The sequence below is a fragment of the Podarcis pityusensis genome (genome assembly GCF_964106645.2).
Source record: "Podarcis pityusensis genome assembly, chromosome: 2".
Taxonomy (NCBI): Eukaryota; Metazoa; Chordata; class Lepidosauria; order Squamata; family Lacertidae; genus Podarcis; species Podarcis pityusensis.
This window is the reverse complement of record NC_138029.1, coordinates 71,169,980-71,192,172: the sequence shown is the minus strand read 5'-3', so window position 1 is coordinate 71,192,172 and position 22,193 is coordinate 71,169,980. Positions and strand designations below refer to the sequence as shown.

Genomic DNA, 22,193 nt, shown 5'->3' with positions numbered 1-22,193 from the left:
GTAACCAATCCCTGTATTCTGATGTGGTCCAACAGTGACCCACAGAGCAGGCTGGGCAACCAGCAGCCCCAGGTCCACATAGGATAAGGAGGGAAGAAAATGGGGGAAGAGGGAGATGTGGATAAAGAGAAAGCGAGACAAGGGAGTAGCAGTGAGAGAGACAAGAGTGTGAACCACTCCAAAAGTACATCAGCACAGTGTCCCATAAACCCCTGTTTCATATCAGTGGTCTTCAGGAAATGATGTGGCTTTAATTCCGCTATTTGGTATGTTGAGGGTAGGAAGGGCCCAGTGTGTTTCTCTGTACAGTGCTAGCGCAGTTCATGCTTTCAAATTATCACAATAGCTCCAAGAGTTTATACTGGATTACCAGGAAACACTGCCCATTCTGCTTCTGGCTGCCATGTGCTTAGCACTGAACCGTACACATTCACTAAATATGGAGGGCAGGAGAAAGGCAGGGCCAGTACTGTTGCTGCATATCTGAAATCTGGGCATACCAGAAAAGGGTATTGTACAATTGTATGCAAATAGACAATTGAGATGACAAGGATCCCTGCATGGTTGAGGTGTCCTCACATAAAATGCCTTTCCATGTACAGGCATAGGTGTGCCTTTGCAGAATCCCACTCAATGTGCAAGTGTCAGAGGTATAGCAACATCGGGGGCAGGGCTAGGAGAACACAGCACCATCTCCCTTTATGTGTATGCATGGAGGCACACGTGAGGAGGGCAATTGTGCCTTCTGATTTTAATCTTTTGAGATTCCACTTATGTTCTCACATTTCACTCTTATGAGGTTGGTAGCTGTTGTAATAGTTCTGTGCAGGGCTGCCTAATACTTCCCATAAATTTCATCTCTTCAGTTCTTTGTACTATTGGCCTGCTTGTCTTGTTGTGACTGCTTCATTTGCTGATTGTGGGAGCTACAAGTAATGAGACATATCTTCTAATGCTTTGTGATGAACAAAGGTTGGCTTTCAGTTAGGGAACGTGAAAAATTGAGCTTTTTAACAAGTAATTTTTATTAAATTCTTATTGTAAGAATACAAATCTATAATAACAAGAAGACCAACAAAGAACAAAAAAAGCTAATAACAAGAAATTAATCTTTGTGAGTGTGTGTGTGTGTGTTTATGTAAAAAACTGGCAGAAACATAACTCCTGTTGCAAATGATATGTTCCATCATGAACATATCATTTCGTGTACCATCATGAAATTTGAGGGTTTAAGTATTCTGTAAGACTTCTTAATCTAGCTATTGTGTTCACCTGTTAAGACAGTTCTTACATATTTAATCTTCTTTGAATGGAAAGAGTAGGAGGAAGTAATTAAAAGTTCTGAATGGTCATTTTGATAAAAGATTATATTATTAAGCTGCAATTCTACATGTATTTGGTAAGTGGTAAGTCAAAATGGCTGCAAGAATGTAGCAGAAATCACAACTAATTAGTGAGAAATAATACATCACAGCTGGTCCAGTGTAAGTAAGGTGTCATAGTCATTACTTTAAATTCATAATTAGTAGTCAGTGTAGATAAGAGCTTTCTTGAATCATTACAGCAACTGGACTCTCAACATGATCAGGTGTTTATGGCAACAAGATGACAACAAATGTGGTGAGGGAGGTTATTCTTTTTGTTTTTTAAAAATTGTGTGTTTTTATGCTGTAAAGCATCCTGTGATCCTTTGATGAAGGGCGGTGTATGAATTAAATAAATAAATAAAAATCCTTTTTCAGACTGAGGGTTGGTTTTTTTAATGGTGGAATTCATAAAGTATAACTTTAAATGCCTGAGAATTTGTTTTTAATTATTTTGCTCCTTCAGGACAGCCGCTTTCTTTCCTCTCACATGTGCTTGTTTATAAACAGACAACCTGGCATCAGCATGAAAATAAATATACATAATTTGATATTTACTGGTTGTCCTAATCATATCCCTCATAACAGAGAAAGTAGGAGGAATTCAACATAGTGATAAGGAGATCATTCCATCAGTGCAAGCAGTTCAGCTTTTCTGGTAGAACAATCTCCCCTCCACCCCCTGTTATGGGGGTTCTTCTGACCCCCCCCCCAGCCAATTTGGGGGTGCATGCTGGGAAGAGGACCAGCCTTTGCTCAGGCTTCCACTAGTAGGACCTGTTTGTTGAACCCGACCCAACAAATGGCTGAAAGAGGTGCTTAAAATGTATGGAGGTACTGCTTCCTAGTCAAGACAATTCATGGTGACATTTCCTCCCCCCGCCTGCACCATTCTTGTTCTTCCAGGCTGCAGCATATAGCAAATGCAGTATGTCAGTCAATCTAGTTGCTAAACAGCTGCCTCTTGCTCTTGAGTTGAATATCAATCAAATGAAGAATGCAATTTCTGCTGTTCAAGACCTATTTAATTTGCCAGGATGTTGTTGCTTTTTGGAGACATTTGCCCTCTGATTGTGTGCAACTTGTACACCAAGGTGGCTGGAAAATTTGGTGATTGTTAAGCTGTGCTACGTGTCTATACAAAAGCCATTGGTTTCTGAGGGACCAGCCTCTGGAATTAAGCAGTCCCCATTTTATGAAGCCTCATCAACCTAGAAAATAATGCATACGATCTTAAGTCAGGTGGACCTGTCAAGATGTCCTACACTTTGAGACCACCAACTCTGTCCAAGAGGGAGTTCCAGATGTCTTTATAAAGCAACCTGACCCTTAGGAGGCAGCATATGGGCCCATTCTCTGACTTCCTGCCTTTTCCTCTCCCATTGCCATTGGGTCTGCACCATCCATTGCTGTGCTAGGCCACCAGTGAGCAATGGGAGCAGCCTGTGATGGCCTCAGGGCAGGAGGTCTGACAACAATATTAATGAAGCAATATTGCTCTAAAGACCAGAGAGTGTGTCCTTTACTCCCAGAGGTGCCAGTTCTCATGAACACAAACATGGCCATGTCACACAGCGATTGCTGAGAGCAGCGAGGTGTGCTGCCACTCCAAGACAAGGCCTTCATAAAGCATGTCTGTCTGTCTTTTTCCAGGGCTGAGCGGGCAACAGCTGTGCTGCTGGCAGATCCTTGTTTCCAGCTCCGTTCTATTCAGTACTTGTTGGGGAACACGGAGCCTCTAGTCCTGGGGATGGCATCAGCTTCTGCTGACAAGAAACATTTCTCCCTGCAGAGCTGTAAGTATCTCCTCTGATTTGCTGTGCTTAACATACACCATGAGTCGCTTGTTCCTGCATGGCTCCTTGTTGCCTGCCACTTTGCCATTTGGGTAACTCCTAGGTGCCTTTTGTAGAAAAGGTGGCCACTGAGATCTCCGCTACAGTAAACAGCTGTCTTGTCCTTGCTACCTTGTTGTGTGTCTCCTCCCTCCTTGCCTGTCCCTGCTGTTCCCAGATGCTTTGTGTATTTGAGGCCACCAAATATATTTGCCCTGTGGCAACAACATGGGAATAACTCCCCGTTTTCCTCTTGCTGTGCCTCTGCTCTCCAACAGCAACAGCAACAACTTTTCCATCCTGTTTCCACAGGCATATGGTTGCCTACTCTGAGAATAGGATGCTGAATTAGATGAGCCCATGGGCCTGATCCAGCAGGGCCCTTCTTACGTTTCCTAAGAAGGATCAGCTAAGAATTCAGACAAAAGAATAGGTTTAAAAAGGGGGGAAAGTGTATATACATATATGTAAGCTCATTAGCCTCTCTTCTAAGAAATATTCAAAGCTGCTTTTCCATAAAGCCACATGGAAAAATAAAGCCACACTTTAAAATGCATCTGCTGTAAAATAAGAACACAATAAAACAAGATAAGACACAACACAATAAAACAAGATAAGTCACAAATTGGGTGGTGTGAGCTGACTGTAGCTCCGTGCTTAGAGCAGGTGCAGTGTATCATTGAGGGGGTTTAGCAGAGCAATGTGGACTTGTGGGATGCCCAGTGGTAGGGCACAGGATTTGCATGCAAGGAGGTCCCGGGTTCCGCCTTCTTACATTTCCAGGTAAAAGGATCGGGTTAAAAAGGGATGGGAAATAGTTTTGCACAAGACCCCCTAGAGCTGCTGCCAGTTAAAATAGTAAACTATACGAGGCTGGATTGACTCAAGGGCCTGCCTCAATAGAAGGCAGATTCCTGCATCAGCAATGCCAGCAACAGAGGCAGCGTATTCTTCAGCTGCTCAGGTCTACTGTCCTGTGGCACAGCAGAGCAGCACATGGCACTGCTCACGGTTCCCCGGAGGGACCCCCGGAGGGCTGTGTAGAGTACCCACACTGTGCATCCACCCCACTGTGTGTGTGTGTTTTCAGAGAAGAAGAAGTTTGCATCTTTTCTTATTTTATTTTCACTTAACTTTGCCCCACAGCCCATTTTAAGGATCCAATCCTATTCGCTGGGTAGGATGGCAGCAAAAAAATTTTCTATAGCGGAAAAATACGTACTGTTATGTATGCATTTGCATACCAAACTGCCATGTGCCATCTCTTAAAGAAATGTGTGTCCAGTGAGAGAGAGAGAGAGAGAGAGAGAGAGAGAGAGAGAGAGAACCAAGCTCCTGTCCTTGGCTCTGCCCATGCCCTTGAAGTTTGCTGAGATAGAGGAAAGCAATTGGAGCGCTGAGATGGAGGAAACCGTGATCCCTAAGGAATAGTGCAGGCTTTATTTACACAACCTCTAGAAACTGTTAGTTCCATGGAGATCTTGAGCTGATGACGAAATAAGGCATTATGTGATTGGGGTAGTGGTGCAGAGCTGCTGAAGTGATTGAGAACTGTGGAAGATTACTGCAGCAGGCAGCAAATCTTTCTCTTTCTTTTAACCTCTGCTGAATTGTGGCCATTGTGATTTATCTCACTCTCTGACTGAAGGCCTCCTTGCCTCAGGCTTGCGCGGGGGGGGGGGGGGCATTTCCAGTTTTTGTTCTCCAGCTGCGAATGCATGCAAACCAGGGCCAGCCCTACCATTAGGCAGAGTGAGGGAGATACTGTGGGATAGGGAGCAACAGCAAAGTGCTAAAGGGCAGAGCCGTTATGTGCAGGGCCCGCTCAAGATAATTTGCTGCCTGAGGCAAATGACTAGGTGATAGCCTCTCCCCTCGATCACCATTCCATGCACAGAAGTTGACTGGACTGCACGCTGCATCAGCACTTGTGATGGGATAGCATATTTCAGCACCTGAGGGCAGCAAGCTAACTTAGGAAGGTGCAAGACAGGCCACATGGCACACACAGCTCTGTCCTCCCAAGGTGGGGAACTGCCTAAAGGACACTGGAGGACTGGCCTGGGGATGTTGCTTCTCCAGTATCTGCTGCCTAAGGCGGCTGTTGCGCTCTGCCTAATAATAGGACTGGCCCTGTGTGTTTGCCATGCAATCTGCCCTATGCCCAATGTGCTAGGCTGCTGTCCTTGGGTGCAGTGGAGGACCCCGTCCCATTGTTACTGTTGAACTAAGATTCAGTTGCCAGTCTGGTTGGCTTTTATACATGGCATGGGAAGGAGGGTGCCATCTTGTCCTTCAGACCTCAGGCAACAAAACATCTTAGTCCAGCCTTGATAAAAAGCAACACACTTCCAGGTTTTTACAGAACTGAGGCATCTTAGAGAGGCCATTTAGCCAATATGATAAACCGTATCTTAGCTCAAGTATGATCTCTGGTTTCTTCCCTTGTGAATCTCTGCTGAGCCCAGGAAAGCTACATCCAAGAGAAATGGAAGGGGGTAATGACAATTACTCTACCATGTCCAAATATGCTCATTGTTGAGTGCTTGAAAAAAATTTGAAGCAGTACTATGGAAAGTTGATGATGATCCTCTGCTGTCAAAAAAAAAAAAAGGAAAGTAATATTAGAAAGTGCTCTGGGTTTACTGTTAACTGGGAATCCTAACGCTCAGGGGATGCCTCACATGGAACAAGGCTGTGCCTTGGGGTGGTTGCTGCTGTATTAGAGTCTACAGGGAATATAACCACTGTCCTTTCCTTCCCGCTAATGTCATTATTAAGTGGGACTTCCCTGCCTGCCAACTGCAGGTTCCCTTTTCCTGCTGATAGAGTGAAAACGTGTGCTAGAGGGAAGGCAGTAGCCTGCAGAGGACACCACAGGCAGATTCTCTTTTGTTTTCCGCAATGCACTGTGCATTATATCTTAAAGAGGCACTGTTAATTGTTTCCCAGAATGGAGCATGCTGAGTCCCCTGCCCCTTCCCCGTCAGTCTAGCATTACCTACTGTTGCACCCTCTTGCCTCGCTCTGAATTCCCTTACCCTACAGCAAAGTGCTTGTGTTCCCATCCTGTTTCTGGGCTGTGGAGGGACTGTTCCCGCCCCACCCATCAGAGAGTGTCTGTCTAAAAGCCTGATTCCAAAAATGCATGTACTTGTGTATCTGCCAGCAGCACCACCTATGCTGTTACTGAGCTGGCCCAGCGGCTGATATTCTCTGCCATAGGCAGTCTTTGCAAATATTAGATCCGCTTCTGAAGGTTGCTTCATAGACTCGGGTGTATGGGCATGGCCAAAGTTGCCCTGTGCCTTCTCTGCCAACCATTTTTTCCTGCTCGACCCAGTAAGGAAAACTATGCTAGTTCTCGCAGGCACTTTGCTGTGTCAAATCCCAGAGGCCTAAGCAATCCAAAGAGGCAGAGGCAGAGGCAGTAATGCTTCTGAATACCAGTTGCTGGAAACCGCAGGAGGGGGAGGTGCGCTTGTGTTCAGATCCTGTTTGTGGGTTTCTCACATCTGGACTACATGGGCCATCGGCCTGATCCGGCAGAGCTCTTCTTATAAACACGTGCTTATCAGAAATGTGAGGGGTGGAGAGAGAGGCGGAGGGTGTGTGTGTGTGTGTGTGTGTGTGTGTGTGTGTGTGTGTGCCGGAGCATGCATGCTTCAGAAGATCTTTCTCACATATTACAGCTGGAGCCCTTAATGGCACTGACAGTAATGTTGCTTAACCTTTGTAGGATCACTCCTGTGTTCCTCCTCATGAGTTGCTCAGATAGGAAGCCTTTATTGCCTTGTGACAACTGAAGAGTTTGCACCCCTTTCATGGATACCTTGCCACTCCGGATGCAATATTTAACATCCATTTCCTTGGCATCGTCTGGAGGACTTGGTCATCTTTGATCGCATGGTCTATGGGGTTCTGGAAGCTTGCATATTTTAAAACATAGATCAGTATTTCTCTTCAGCACTCTAAATCTCTGGGTTGTCTAATTGTAGCAAGAGTTGTGGCCACAATATGCCCAGGGAAGCTATACCTGCATAATGCTTTCCATGCATGCTGTCATGTGGTGGCTTTTGAGAACTCTACCCTTGTCCCTGTCCCATAGATCACTACTGCGCAAAGCCGTTTTCCTCTGTCCTGTGATAACACTGACAACAAGGTGCCTCACCTCTTTGCGCCTCACTTGGTTAACAGATCAGCTCATGCTGGGCTCTGCCACCATGTGGCCAAACACCTCCATCGCAGCTTCATTTCAATCCCTCCCAACCAGTCATTGGTCGGATGGGGCTGAAAAAAGAAATCCGGGGCAAGGCCCCCCACACCCCCTGCTCTGCATAGTAATAGTAGAACCTGTGCCCCCCCCCTCTGCTGCCACTTGTCCTTCCTTTATCATTAATCTCTCTTTTTTTCTGCAGACACTGATTACATCAGCCAGGAAGAGCTGGCCAAGGTGGAGCAAATGCTGGGCCACCTCAGTGAAGAGTCCAAGCAGGCTGCAGCCTCCACCTTGGTAAGCTTCCACCTAATGAACTGAATGTGTGTGGCCACTTGCCCAAGGCACCCTCCATAGCACCACCCCTCGCAGGACCTCAACCGAGGCAAAAAATCAAGCACTGGCCCTTGCTGCATTGCCTGAGGGAAGCGAAGGCGCAGCATTCACAGGGTCCTGCAGATACAAGGGCCACTACTGACCTTGCTTGGCAACACTGGGTGTCTCTGTTTCTTGGGTACCTGGTTTGGCTTGGACATGTTAAGACTATATGGGGTAAGTGTCCAAGTTCCATGGCAAAGGTTGATGCTGACCTCTAATGCTGTAGGGCAGCAATAGCCAATGTGGTGCTCTCCAGCTGCTGCTGAACTCCAGCTCCCATTATTGCTGACCATTGGGAGTCCAACAATATATTGGCATCACCCTCATAACCACCCCTGCTTTAGGCCTAGTTCTGAGCCATCTGTAAGGACAGTGTGTTTTCCTGTGGAAGCAGGATCTGAGAGTGGGCACAGGTAGATGCGTAGCATACATATGCACAGGTGCTAATGCACACTTACTAAGCTAATAATATCCTCAACTTCATTAAGCAGGGGTGGTTATTCTTTTTTTCGGCTGAGGGTCACATTCATCCTTCACCCATGCTCTGAGGTTCATATGCCAGTTGTGGGGGTGCCCACCCTAACCGCTTTCATGCACACATACATGACACACTCAAGAGCCGCACAGCCCCCCCTTCTCAGTTGATCCATGCTGATCAGCCGAGGAAATTGGGTTATTATCCCCTTTCTGCTCATCAAATGATCTGCCTGATGACTAGGAAGGGGGAACATCGAAGGTTCTGAAGCCCACCTACCTCATACCGCGTGTATTTCACTATTTCCCTCCTTTTTCTGGCACTGCCAAAATTGGTGGTGGGGAGTCAGACAAAAACTGACTGAGGGGTCAGATCAGCCCCATAAACCAGGGTTTAGCCAGCCCAGCAGTAGTACAACATAGAATGAATATGAGAGTCAAAATTCCTGTGCTATGTGCTCACTTTACAAGGTCACCAAGTACAGCACTTACTTATGACCACTGAAATATGCTTCTTCTGTGTGTTCTTCACCATCTGTAATCTGCAAACACCCAGCGGCCAAGCAGATATCCCAGTGGGAAGGAGTTCCACTGTCTTCAGGGAAGTGAGGCCTGAGAGCTCCATTCTCCCTCCCCTCCCTCACCCAATCCAAATCTTTGCCCAAACAATTCCAATTTCTTTTGAAATTCTGAACCTTGGAAGCAGAATAAGCTGTTCAAGATGAATTTGCGAAATTGAAGGCACAGAACTGGGTTTCTTTGTTGAAAAAAAATTGGACTGGATGGGCACGGAGGGAGTAGGAGCTTAAGCAGCACAGAAGCTACCCAGATGGACTCTGGCTGCTGAAGCAGCCCCCGCGTGTGTTGCTCTGTCTGGGTGACCTCCAGAGAGAAGCTGTGATCCAGGAAGCAACCTGATCTCTGCCAGGGGTAGGATCTGAATTATTAATGTGGCTGCTCATCTTCCAGCTGCAGTTTGGAGCTGCATGAAGGCTGCTGCAGGAGGACGGGGTGGGGGTGGGAGAGAGAGCTGATGGGATGGGAACACACTGTCCCTGGGTTCAGTAGGAACTCATGCTTTTAGCCTAGGCCAACCCCGGGGCAGGAAGCAAGCCTTCATTAAGAATCTCAAGCTAAGCTGAACTCTGTGCATTCTTTGCACAGGGAGATGAGTGCAGAGAAGTTGACTAGCCCCGTATATTCTTTACTACTGCTTCCGCTGCTGAGATTATTAGCTCTCCCAAAATTATATTGAAAGATAGCAGGATATGTATAGGTGCACTTAACGGTGGTCTTTACAGGCAGAGCTCATGGTCCCTGCTCCAAGGGGGAGATTCATAAGAGATACATTTATATAGTTATCTTTTGAAAACTTTTTAAAAATCTCACTTTCTCCCCCTAGTGGCAGTAGTCTGCTCACTGGGATTCCCTCTCCTCTTGGACAGACAAGGCCCTCCCTTCCATTATGACATCATCCGGGAGAAGGAGTCCTCATAATACCCAAAGGAGTGCAGTCCCCAGTGAAAGACGTTACATTTAAAAGAAGAGGAAATAAAATTAATAGCTTACTTTTTAAAAACACCCTTCCCCTGATTACAGATCATAGTTGGCAAGGAAACATGGGCTTCACTCCACAAGCCAGGGCTTTTCACATCCCAGTGACAGTGGGAGAGAGGTTCATTCGCTAATGTTCCTATAGCATTTTGCACCAAGAGCAAGACAGACATATCACACTCCCCCTCTAGACATCCAGGGCCTAATCAGGCCATGAGGAGGAGCAATCAAAGTGAGGACACTGCCCTGTGAAGAACAGGACACAGGAGGCTAGAATTCCTGTTTTCTCCTCTTTCCTTGGCCATGGAGGTAGAGGTAGCCCTCCAGTTCATTTAGCTCTCCTGAGAGAGTAGAGCCCTCATAGCTGATAGTGGAATCTTCCTGGAACCATTTCCCCTCCTACCTCACTGGCAACAATCTTAAGAGAGTTGGAGCAAAGCAACACAAGTGGTTCTGATCTAAGATTTGCAGCATGTATCTTAAGTAAGCCCTGGCATGAAGTGTACGAAGTCAACCAGCCATTTCAGTTTCAAGCGTCTAGTGCAAAACCTTCATGTTATTAACTGTTAATGAGCTGCTGTTCTTCTACCATGAGACGCCTTGCATTGCACCATGATGTGGGCTGGGTGTTGGCAACTGCCAATAAGCTGAGTGGATGTGTTGCTTCTTTTGCAGCCCACCAGTGAGGAGGACCTGTGCCCCATCTGCTACGCGCATCCCATATCTGCCGTATTCAAGCCATGCTCCCACAAGTCCTGCAAGTGAGTAATCCCTTGGGGGATGTGGGCTTTTCTCTACTTTTGCGTTCTGGTTGGATGGAAGGGATCCTAGAAGGTGCCCCAGACCATAACTGGAGATTTAATTAACGAATTTTGCCATTTGAACTCTCTGAAGCTTCCTAGCTGAAATCTCCTTTTCACTTGTTGCCCTAATGGAAAGACACAGCAGCATGATGCTTCTGAATAGCTACTTAGGCCAGCTCTCCCATATGCAAGGCTGTGACTGCACTGCGCATGCAGATTAGATTCAACTGATTTGTTTTTTTTAAAAAAGCTAGCATTTTAACTTTTTGGGCTGCGAAGTTTGGTTGATAAAGTGTGCCATTTGTAATTCAATCTTAGAAGCCATGGGGAAGGCTGATCAGGATTCAAACTGGTTGGGGGCAGGGGAAGACTTCAGTGTCTCCCATTCCTCTAAGTCATTACAGTGGTGCCTCGCAAGACGAAATTAATCCGTTCCGCGAGTCTCTTCGTCTTGCGGTTTTTTCGTCTTGCGAAGCACAGCTATTAGCGGCTTAGCGGCTTTAAGAAAAAGGAAACAAACTCGCAAGAACTCGCAAGACGTTTCGTCTTGCGAAGCAAGCCCATAGGGAAATTCGTCTTGCGGAATGACTCAAAAAACGGAAAACTCTTTCGTCTAGCGAGTTTTTCGGCTTGCGAGGCATTCGTCTTGCGGGGCACCACTGTACCATGACTTAGCACATGCCCCCAAAACAAATTTGTGTAATTTGTTTCATAGAGAAGTTGTAGAATTTGATTTTAAGAGGAAAGTGGGCATTATCTTGCATGCAGAGGACACTTGCACTCATTTATACCCAGCAAGGAGCTTTTAGGTACTAGATACGTATTGTTGGGCCAAAGCTCGGCCTGTAGCTGTGAACAAATGTCCAAGGCCTCCTGCTCTTGTCTTTCTAGAGCCTGCATCAACCAGCACCTGATGAACAACAAGGACTGCTTCTTCTGCAAAGCCACCATCACGGGTGTGGATGATTACATGAAGCCAGCCACCTCCTAGTGCCTGGACCCTGCAGGGCAGGGCCGCATGCCCAGGCAGCTTCTCCACAAGATGGACTCTCCTTGCTTCGAGAGCACCTCTGTCAAAGGCGGCTGCTGTTCAGCACAGCTGAGCTCAGTTGTGTGTTTTTTTAATTTATAACACTTCTTGCAGGCCAGGCACTGCCATATGCATCCCCTCGGCCACATCATATCCTTCAACCCCCCTGAATTTAGGTACACTTCCTGTTGCTGTCATTGACTCCAAGCCAGCAGGCACTGGGCTTTTCCCATGGGGCATGTACAAGGGGGCTGAACATGCTCAGGTTTTCTACCTCAGCCTGAATCTGTAGCTCCTTTTCTGCATTTGCCCCAGGAAGCCTGTCTCGTACTGTAGCTGGGACACATCCCCTTTGGTGTGGTGCTTTTCTCGATGGGGTAAAAGCTGATCTCACAGGCAACATCGCTCCTGTGAGCCCAGCTGGCCACTAGCCAAGTGTGTTTTTTGCTGCAGCGCTTAGCAGCTGTTTTGACAAGTGTGTGTGTTGCTCAGAGTTGGTTGAGATATTTACGTGGGCATATCGTGCAGCAGCCTGCCCAGCTGTGCCACCTGATATGCTTTGGTGACGGAGGGAGATATTGACAAGCCATTCTCCCACCTGCAATCAGATGCGCTGGTAAGTGAAAGATTGTACCATCTGTCCACTTAAACATTAGACTCTGCTCTTTGTGCATATAGCTCCTTTCCTTTGCAGGTAGGGACTGCTAGATACGCATAGCAAAGACACAAGGCCCAGTTTTTGGTCTGGGGAGCTTAGTGAATGCAACAGCAGGCACACTATGCCATGACTAACAGAAGTGCAGAGATGAAGCCCACAACAACCAGAGGAATGAGTCTGAATAGACTCCCAAGCTTCTCCAAGAAAAGAAAAACAGATATAGCGGGGGCCAGTTTGTCCCATGCATTGTATTCTGGTTGGGAGAAGTACGAGCTAGGTTGATCTTTATGGGCTACTGCAGGGGTGAACCTGATTGCACTGCTCTCTTCCACCAGCAGAAGGTGCCCATGGCACCAGCCCTTCACTGTGTGACCAGGCTGCCTGTACTATCCAGGAGCAGACAAAGATGGTTGCTGTTTTTTAATTTACTAACTGTGTGTGACTTGTAACCAGAAGTGTCGGGGAGGGCAGCAAGCATTGTGCTTGAAGCAAGGAATTTTAACTTATGTGCATCTATGATTGTCTCTCTCCCCCACCACCCTCCAAAGTGGAAGGGGTGTTAACTTCCATACAATGGAATATTATTAAATTATTATTCCTTAAGGCGGTGAGCTATGTGTATTCTTCTCTCCATTTTATGGAGCACTGTCCTAAAGGCTGGCACAGCAGCAGTACAAGATGGGATTGGCTGCAAGGAAGGCAGCGGTAAAAGTCAGCTGCCATACAAAACTGCCATTGTTGTTCCCCAAGAGGAGTTAAAGAAAACATATGACACACCACAGCTCCCATTCTTCATGACAATATAATTTCGTTCCCCGTCCCCATTAATTGACAGAGCCCTGTCCAGAGTTCTTGAATAGTAATAGTTAGTGATTATTGGCCATATGGAGGGAAGAGAGAGGGATCAGTCTCTGTAAGGCAGTAGAGTTCCAAAGAAGAGGGTTGTATTCTGTCTTCCCTTTGTGCAACATGAGCAGCACATGTTATCCTGAAATAAAAGCACAGCATGCTGTTCTTTCTCCTCACCGGGCCTGCCTGGGACTGTTCTCTTGCAGCAGCTGAACTCCTACTGCAGAACCACACAAGCAAGCATTTTCTTCTTTGCACATTAGGGTTACTTTCCAGTAATAGGGCAGTGGCCTGTGGCACTGGACAACCCCTGGACCTGGCCCAGGTCACCGTGCCTTATGCTAAGCAGTGATTCTGAGGAGCACTCCAGCCAGCTTACAAACCTCCTTATCCCACTACACTCCTAGGATTCCAGCAGAAGGTTAGTATTTTCTCAGCATAAAAGTCAACAAGGAGCCCCCGCTCCCAAGGCACAGGGTGGGGATTCCCCTTGTAAGAGGGTAAGACAGGGAGGGCCCTCTCAGCAGGTCCAATACTCAAGGCCCAGGACCGCTACATGATGATGCGTGGCTCCGGTACAGACTCCGCAATAGATTTGTGAGGCAGCACGTTGGCACCATTGAGGTAGAGTTCATCGTTCACAATGACATCCTCTCCCAGCACTGACACATTCTCCATCCGTACCTGAGGAAGGGCGTGACATACAGTTAGACAACTCTATGCTGAGCTGAGAGGAAGTAGTATGTTACAAGTCTATCGACTTAGGCTAAGGCAGTTACTTGCCTGCATGGTACAATCCTATGGCTACTCATGAGTCAGTTTCTAACAGGTTCTGCCCTTGCTTTTCTGGCTCTGGGCTGCTAATTAAAAGCAGGAACAGCCAGAATGAAGTGCCATGATAATACCTGTAGAGTTTCCCTAAATCTTACTCAAATTGCCACTAAATCTGGTACCAATTCAACTCATAGGGAAAGGACAGCTTGATACCTGGCACAAAGCAGCACTGAAAGATATTAAATTGGGACTTTATAGGGCAAGTTTCCCTGTTATGAAAGCAGCTCTCAAAATAATAAGGGTATTGAGTATGAACACACAACCACCGCAAAGGTACAAGTCCACCATGAGTGAGAGAACAAACATGCAGGTATGTGAAGAAACTACGTCACAGTAGCATTTGTGTGGACTGCGCATTCCAGCTCACTCATCAGTAAAAGCACTAGTTAAGATGCAGCTCTGACCAACATTGCAATTCTTAAGTCCCAGACACACTGGCTGGGGGAGGTTAGTCTATGACCTGATCTCCCCACCCCTGTGGCTCAGGTGGCCTTAAGCTGGCGACTTCACCTGGCTGAAGTAAAGCTCTCCTGGCACAAGCTATCCCAGTGTGCAGGGCAAAAAGGGGGCATGTTATGGCCAGAAACAGGCACATTGGGGCCACCGAGAGGAATAAACAAAATTATCCTGCATTCCAGCTGTCTCCATTTACTGGTCCTGCCCAGAGAGGTAACATTTCCCCATAGAAGAGCAGAAAATGTTTACATTCCCTCAACCTACAGCAGTTGGGCTGCAGCTTCACTTTCCCCAGTGTGTATCTGCCCAATGAGGATTGCTCTGTCACATAACTCACCCACTGGCCTACAGAGGAGCTCCAGCCAACAATGCAGGACTCCAGCCACGAATGAGACCGGATCCGCGACCCCTTCAGCACAGTGCAACGTTTGATCCGAACCCCGTCCTCTATCACCACTCCTGCCCCAATGGTGACATTGGGACCAATACTGCAGTTCGATCCAATCTTGGCAGTTGGGTCCTGAAGTTGGAGGGGGGAAATTGTGCATGAAAGTTTTTTTTGAGCAGCTTCCACAGCTCCGGTCTGGGAAGTAGCTTCCTCCTCCTCAGAGGAAACTAGATGGGAGAGAACAACATTCCCTCACAGCTCTAGTCCACAAGATGGTAGATGTAATATCAAGAGCTGCTGTTGCCTTGCTCAATATACTACCACTTTTAGATCAGCCTTTAATGAAGTACTGCCCACCCTCGCTCCAAAGAAATGCAAGAATATAATTACCACTAATACATTCCCCATGAAACCCGGTCCTGAGTGCAGCCTCTCGGGATGTTTCAGCCGTAGATATTGCAGATACATGCACATGCCAGTCAGAAAGTCTTTGGGCTGCCCAATGTCCATCCAGAACCCTGTGATGACAAAGCTGCATTAATAAGACACCTGTCTCCATTGATGGACCTTATACCAGCCTTCCTCCCCGAAGGCAGCATAAAGCAAGATGTGAAGTGAAACTGCATTACGTTATTTCATTCAAACATTGCCCTACAGGGCCCTTGCATGTTATGTGGTATCTTCCACATCTTGATCTTATTTTTACTTCTGAACTCCAGTCCCAGGTCTTCACTGACTTAACATCTAATTGTCTAATATGCCCTTTCCTCAAATCACTGCCTACATTTGTGAGAGCCCCTTAGGATCAAAGTACCATTCCAAATCCTTCCATGTGCCCTTACCCTGCAGTTCCATGGCATAGAGTTGTCCTTGTTCTGCCATCACTGGGAATATCTCCTTCTCAATCGAGGTAGGCCGCAGCTAAGGGAAGGCAAGAGTATTACCAGTTGGCCATTTATGTTGTAAAGACTAGAGATGTACTGTTCCCACAGACATCATCATCCTTAATCTCACCGGCATGAAAGGATGAGATGCCCAACTAAAACCACAACCTCAAACACCCCAGCCAGTCTGCCCTGTGCAAGATCCCTGTTCCACCCTTCCTGCCTCATACCTCGATCCGCTGTAGCACGCTTGGGTTTAAGATGTACATGCCAGCGTTGATCTTGTTGGAAACAAAAACTTGGGGTTTCTCCACAAAGCGGTGTATGCGCCCTGTATCTGACTCACACACCACAACGCCATATTTGGAGGGCTCCTCCACTTTGGTCACCTGCAAGGCAAAGTTGGCATCACACCCAGCCATGGTACTCGGAGGGCACAGAAAGAGCTCTATTGAACTGCCATGCCTAGTTTACTATCCCAATCTCTTATTTTAAAAAGAACCCCATGAGCAAAAGAAAGGATAGGACACAGAAGACCTTTACTCCAACCACTTCTGTTTTTGCATTATAGAAAGATATGGGTGTGCAGTTCATCCCTAAAATAAGAACACACACCCTAATTCTTCTTTGTTTATGAACTACCGTATTTTTCGCACCATAGGGCACACCGGACCATAGGGCGCACCCAGTTTTTAGGGGGGGAAATCAAGAAAAAAAATATTCCCCCCCCCCCAGCCCCAAAGAGCAGCGTACAGGCTGCGCACAACCTCTCCCTGCCGGAGGGGTTGAGCGGGGCTATGGCACAAGCCAAGGCAGCAAGCAGGATGGATCCCGCTCGGTGTTTTGGCTTCCTCTTTAGCCCCGCGCAACCTCTCCTTGCCAGGAGACGCTGCGCAGGGCTAAAGAATCCATAGCCCCGTGCAGCCTCTCCTTGCCGGAGGGGTTGCGCACGGCTATGGCACAAGCCAAGGCAGCGAGCAGGATGGATCCCGCTCGCTGTTTTGGCTTCCTCTTTAGCCCCGTGCAGCCTCTCCCTCCCGGGAGAGGCTGCGTGGGGCTAAAGAATCCATAGCCCCCTGCAGCCTCTCCTTGCCGGAGGGGTTGCGTGCGGCTATGGCACAAGCCAAGGCAGCGAGCGAGATGGATCCCGCTCCCTGTTTTGGCTTCCCCTTTAGCCCCGTGCAGCCTCTCCTTGCCGGGAGACGCTGCGCAGGGCTTTACTGGGAGGTGGGGGGATTCCCTCACCTCTCGCAAAAGCCCGCAGAAGCCGCGCAACCCCTTTAAAGAGATTGCGGCTTCTCCTGGCTTTCCTGGGAAGTGGGGGAATTCCCCCACCTCCCGCAAAACCGGCAGAAGCCACGCGCACTTTAAAAGGGCTGCACGGCTTCTCCTGGCTTTCCTGGGAGGTGGGGGAATTCCCTCACCTCTCGGAAAAGCCCGCAGAAGCCGCGCAACCCCTTTAAAGAGATCGCGGCTTCTCCTGGCTTTTCTGGGAGGTGGGAGAAGGGACTGATGCTGCCAGTCAATCCCTTCTCCCTCCTGTGGAAAAGCCCGCAAGAGTGCACAGAGCTTGTGTGCGGCTCTTGGGGGCTTTTCCCGCCTGCCTCCCCCCTGCATTCGCTCCATAGGACGCACACACATTTTCCCTTGCTTTTTAGGAGGGAAAAAGTGCGTCCTATGGTGCGAAAAATACGGTAATAAGCGTGCTCCTGTGCATGTAAACAAGGGGAGGCATTTATAACACCCACAGGAGGGGCTTGATTTTTTTTTTTAAGTGGGTTGCAGAGGGTTGGACTAGATGTCCCTTGGGATCCTTTCCAACTCTACAATCCTATGATTCTTTGTTTCTGCAACTACGGTTTTTGCCAAGTATTAAGGGTTTGTGGAAGTGATGGAGCTCTTTCCGCCTATGTCTCCAGCTGGCCTGCTAAACTTAGCTTTCTGGCAGCTCTGCAACCAGCAGAAACTAGGTGGTCCAAGGATCCACGGGCAATTCCAAGCAAAAGAGCAAGGGATCTACCCTTTGGCTTTCCAAAGATGTTGGCAGACTACAGTTATCATCCCTGACTATTGGCTCATGCTGATGGGACCTGGAATCCAGCAACCTCTGGAGGGCCGATCCAGCAATGGAGCATTGCAAGCATGGAGTGGGTGCCCCACAGGTACCGTATTTTTCGCCCTATAGGACGCACTTTTTCCCCTCCAAAAATGAAGGGGAAATCTGGGTGCGTCCTATGGGGCGAATGCAGGCTTTTGCTGAAGCTTGGAGAGCGAGAGGGGTCGGTGCGCTCTCGCTCTCCAGGCTTCAGGAACACATCCGCAGCTTAGGGAGCCCTGCGGGAATTCCCGCAGGGCAGTCTAGGCTGCGGATAGCAGCCTGCTTCCCGGAGCGCCGGGCGCCCTGAAGCAGAGCGCCCCTCGTGCCGGGCAGACATCCGCAGTGTGTTGGAGCCCTGCGGGAGTTCCCCGCAGGGCTCCCCACACTGCGGATAGCAGCCTGCCACCCGGCGCGAGGGGCGCCCTGAAGCAGAACGCCCCGTGCGCCGGACAGACATCGGCCATCCCCACAAGCTCGGGGGACAGCAAGGAGGCGCAGCGCCGCCATCCCGCTGTTCCTCGACCTGGTTCGGTTTCCTCGACCTGGTTTTGGGGGGAAATAAAGGGGAATTTTTTTTTCCTTTATTCCCCCCCCCCAAAAAAAATAAAAAACCTAGGTGCGTCCTATGGGACGGAGCATCCTATGGGACGAAAAATATGGTACTTACCACAATGGTGCCCTCTTTTCCATGATGCCTGTGGAAGTGCACCATGTCTTTGAAGGGGAAATCGCAGATCACATCACTGTTGAGCACAAAAAAAGGCTCTGCATTCTCGGTCAACAGCTCCCGCGCTAGTGCCAGGGGTCCAGCTGTGGAGGAAATCAAAGCCCTCAATATTCACCTATTCATGTGCCCTTCAGCAACAACAGCCAGCAGGCACTGCTCAACCCGCTTTAGAAAGTTCCATCTTATATAGCTCCTGATCAGAATTAGTAGTACCCAATCCTCCACCTGCATATAGCCAGGACACTCCAGGTTGCCACAAGTTTTGATTCTGATCCCACATTTACTCCCCCTATAACCTCACTTCTTCACAAGAAAGTGGCTGCTTCAGTTACCTGTGCCCAGTGGTTCCTTCTCATGCGACAGGGAAATGTGAATGCCCAGCTAGGAAACATAGTAGAATTTGGAAAACAGAATTAGAAGATGCGCACCACTGACAGAATATGTGTACCAGTGACCTGGTTATATACCCTTCCTTTAGTCATCAGATTTTCATAAATCCTCTCTAATAGAACTAGAGAACCATATCAATATTATTCAGTGATGAATTTATGGTGACCTACAGATTGCAGGCTCCCTGGCTTTGTGGGGGTACTTGTTCTAATGAAGCAACAGATGAACAGCATAAATTAAGATGAAATAACTAAACTTTACTTTCCCTCTTAGAAAGTCATGTAACACACCATCCACATTTGAAAGCAAGTCCATTAAGTCCAACAGAATTTCAGCTAAGTTAGGTACACTAAGGGTCAGAGGAGTTGCTGCATTCACAATTACAAAGAGGAGGTTAGAATCAGTGGCTTGGATCCTCAAATAAGTTAACTAGAGGAAGTTCACAGAATGAAAGTTTCCTGTTCCCTCCTCCCCCTGAAAACCTCCCTAGAGCAATGGGGGGGGGGGATGGGGACGTGCTTGTAAAATGTGGGATGGGGCATGGAGGATGGCTGATAACTGCCCTAAATTTGGCTTGAATCCTAAGGTAACTTCAAAAAGTTCATAGAAGGAAGGTTTCCTAACTACTACTCCTCCCAAAGTCACCTGCACTTTGTCCCACAATTGGGGACCCCATTCCTTCAGAGAATCTATTGGAGAAGCACGGGTGGCTGTGGGTGTAGATAGGAAATGGGAAATCTTCCTTCCATGAACTTTCTGAAGCTGTCTTGTCTTAGGATTCAAGCCAATAGGCACAATTGCACCCTTGAAGCCCCAAAATAAAAAGAATGCAGTCAGTGGGTAGAATTCAGTGTTACACTAATTTGATCATTTTGTCAGCACAAGCATATACGCTTTGCAAACAGCATGATCTCCCATCTCCTCCTCCCCCCGTGCTCTTCAGTGGGTTCTCCCAACCTGCGAGAGCGTATTTGGGGAAGGCATGGGGGCACACAGGGCAAAGGGGGGAAGCCCCGTTGCACTTCCACTAGCAAATCAGTTGAATCTGGTCCCAATGTAACAATGGAGAGGGTGCTAAGCTTTTTATGCTGGAATGTCTGAAATAAGATGTGCATTAAAAGTATAGGTTGTATTTGGCGAAGCACAAAGAATACATTCCGTCAGCAGAAAACATTCCGTCTGCCAGTGAATCATATAAAATCACAAAAAGAGAGTGCTGCTGTTAGAGTGTACCACTAGATAGATCTTTACTGAAGCAAAGTTTTCTTGCTTCTAACCAACACTTGTGTAGCTGGTATTGCCAATGAAACGGAATCCATAAACCTTCAGTTACAGGAAGCTATGAAAAGTGGTATGGCACAGTGCCAAGAAAAAGTCACACCCTGCAGTGTAGGAAGTGAGCAGCATTTATTGATATACTTGCACAACATGCGCTTATTTTGGCTTAGTTGGCTTCAGTTAAAATTATAATATAATGTATAGTTGTAATCTAATTAAAACTCATGCACTGCACTATAGTTAATTTGAGTTTCACATAGAGGCCCTAGCACATACAGGCTATCTAACTCAGCAAAGTCCAAAGCAAACCCCTTTCCTTGCAGTTGCAAAACTCCCCAAGAATAAAGAGAACTATCAAATACCCACCTCATGAACACTGAAAGATAATCACTAGAGTTAGTGATTCACAAGGCTATGCTCTGTGAAAGCAGCATGAGTCTAGGTAAGGCTATTGAGCCACTAGCTTTCATAGAACCTCAGCCACATTAAGACAAAATGCTATAGCAAATGAAGAGTTCCAATCAACTCCTGCACATCTACAGGACCCCCAACCATCAGGTTCAGGAAAGCAGCCTAAGAACTATCAACTCAAAACTTACCCTTTGCTCTTGTTCTTTCATCTCCTTTTCCAGCAGTTCTGACATATAGCTGACAGCAAGGATCACATGGTTCACACCTGCCTGTCAGAGAAGAGGAATAGTAACTCCAAGACACTGGAACTATGCACGCAACTGAGGTGATCAGGTGTCCAGACCCAGGAAGGCAATATCCATCCAACTGGACCAGAGACCATAATTATTTAGGAGATTTAAGGGATGGTTATGCAAGATTGGAACAGAGAGAAACATTTCTAATCCTTTCCCCATCAACTCACTTTGCTGAGCAAAAGGAAGCTAAATCAGCAAAAGGGCAGCAGTTAGAATTCACACATTCCACTCCTAAATCTGGAAGAAGACCACCCATCACTTAGGCATTAGTCTGTGATCCATTTGTATGAGCCACTTTCCCCGGCTATAGCACAAGTTATCCAAAATGTACATCCATCCCTATTTATCTGTACGGCAAAGCAAAGAAATTTATCTTCAGTTAGCACAGAGATGGGGAGATGTCTAGAAATGCACAGGAAACGTGGCAGAGGGCACAGCACAAGAAGCCTCCCAGATGTGTGCAGGAGACTTTGCCATGGAATAACTCAACAGCAAAAGCTTCACCTATTGAATTCCAGTCTGCCATTCAGCTCTTAAAAGGCACAGCGCCCTTTTCAGGAAAAAGAGGCCCCTGGATCTCTCTTCTCCCCCGCCCGCTCTTCTAAGTGGGCGGCAGCCTCACCTTCACCCACCCACCTAAACACAGAAGGCTGGAGCTCAATCCTACCTTCACCAGAGCCTCCACCTGGTGCAGCAGGATAGGCTTGTTGCAAAATTCCACCAGGGGCTTCGGGATGCTGAGGGTCAGGGGCCGCAGCCGCGTGCCATAGCCCCCCACCAAGATCAGCGCCTTCATCCTTGCCTGAAAGAGGGCGGAGGAAAGGGCGAAGCGTCAGACCCCACGCCGCCCCCAAGGCCTCCACCGGCCCCGCTGCATGCCAGGTCCCCCTCGATGGTCCCCCAACCTCCCCGCGTCGACCCCCCGCCAAGCAGGACTTGCCAGCGGCCCCTCGAGCTCCGAGCCCGGCCGCCGCCGCCCCTGGAGCCCTCGGTGCTCTTCAGGACCGGACCCAGAGGCCCGTAGTCATAGCCAACGTCACCCCCTCCGCCCTCGGCTCCGCGTAACTCACCTGACCCGGCCCGGAGGTGCCACTCCGCCTACAGCCGACAGAACCAGCCACCACGACATCTCCGTCAAACTCCCTTCCGAATCGGTCAACCAATCAGTGCGCCGGACGTGTCCAAGCATCCTAACCATCCAATGGCGACCGAGAGCTGCGATGCTTGTCGGCCAATCAGAACGCTAGCTACCACGTTGCCGCAGCAACGC

At 48.0% G+C, this 22,193-nt stretch overlaps 2 protein-coding genes across 4 annotated transcripts in view; one reads left to right on the top strand and one right to left on the bottom strand.

Annotated features, from left to right (window-relative positions):
• The window catches only part of RNF123 (ring finger protein 123), a 90,015-nt gene extending 77,100 nt beyond the window's left edge, over positions 1-12,915 (top strand). For all 3 annotated transcript variants that reach the window (XM_080993461.1, XM_080993462.1, XM_080993463.1), the window contains exons 36-39: positions 3,018-3,160; positions 7,618-7,712; positions 10,497-10,582; positions 11,516-12,915. In XM_080993461.1, the coding sequence (XP_080849587.1) occupies positions 3,018-3,160; positions 7,618-7,712; positions 10,497-10,582; positions 11,516-11,615 (424 nt within the window). In that variant the 3' untranslated portion in view covers positions 11,616-12,915. The remainder of the gene's footprint in view (positions 1-3,017; positions 3,161-7,617; positions 7,713-10,496; positions 10,583-11,515) is intronic.
• Positions 12,916-13,095: 180 nt separating this feature from the next.
• GMPPB (GDP-mannose pyrophosphorylase B) lies at positions 13,096-22,131 on the bottom strand. The gene is made up of 10 exons (XM_080993477.1): positions 21,994-22,131; positions 21,591-21,725; positions 20,816-20,896; positions 18,881-18,929; positions 18,489-18,631; positions 15,954-16,112; positions 15,682-15,760; positions 15,230-15,357; positions 14,789-14,971; positions 13,096-13,845 (listed from the first exon to the last, which is right to left on the bottom strand). The coding sequence occupies exons 2-10, from the start codon at positions 21,717-21,719 to the stop codon at positions 13,714-13,716; spliced, it is 1,083 nt and encodes a 360-aa protein (XP_080849603.1). The 5' UTR covers positions 21,720-21,725; positions 21,994-22,131; the 3' UTR covers positions 13,096-13,713.
• Positions 22,132-22,193: the final 62 nt, after the last annotated feature.

Excerpts from the sequence above, each read along its gene's own strand:
- GMPPB (XM_080993477.1), bottom strand. The coding sequence starts at position 21,719 with ATGAAGGCGCTGATCTTGGTGGGGGGCTATGGCACGCGGCTGCGGCCC. Across the intron at positions 20,897-21,590 it reads AGGTGGAGGCTCTGGTGAAG|GCAGGTGTGAACCATGTGAT; the intron begins GTAGGATTGAGC and ends CTTCTCTGACAG. Across the intron at positions 18,632-18,880 it reads GAAGGAACCACTGGGCACAG|CTGGACCCCTGGCACTAGCG; the intron begins GTAACTGAAGCA and ends TTTCCTCCACAG.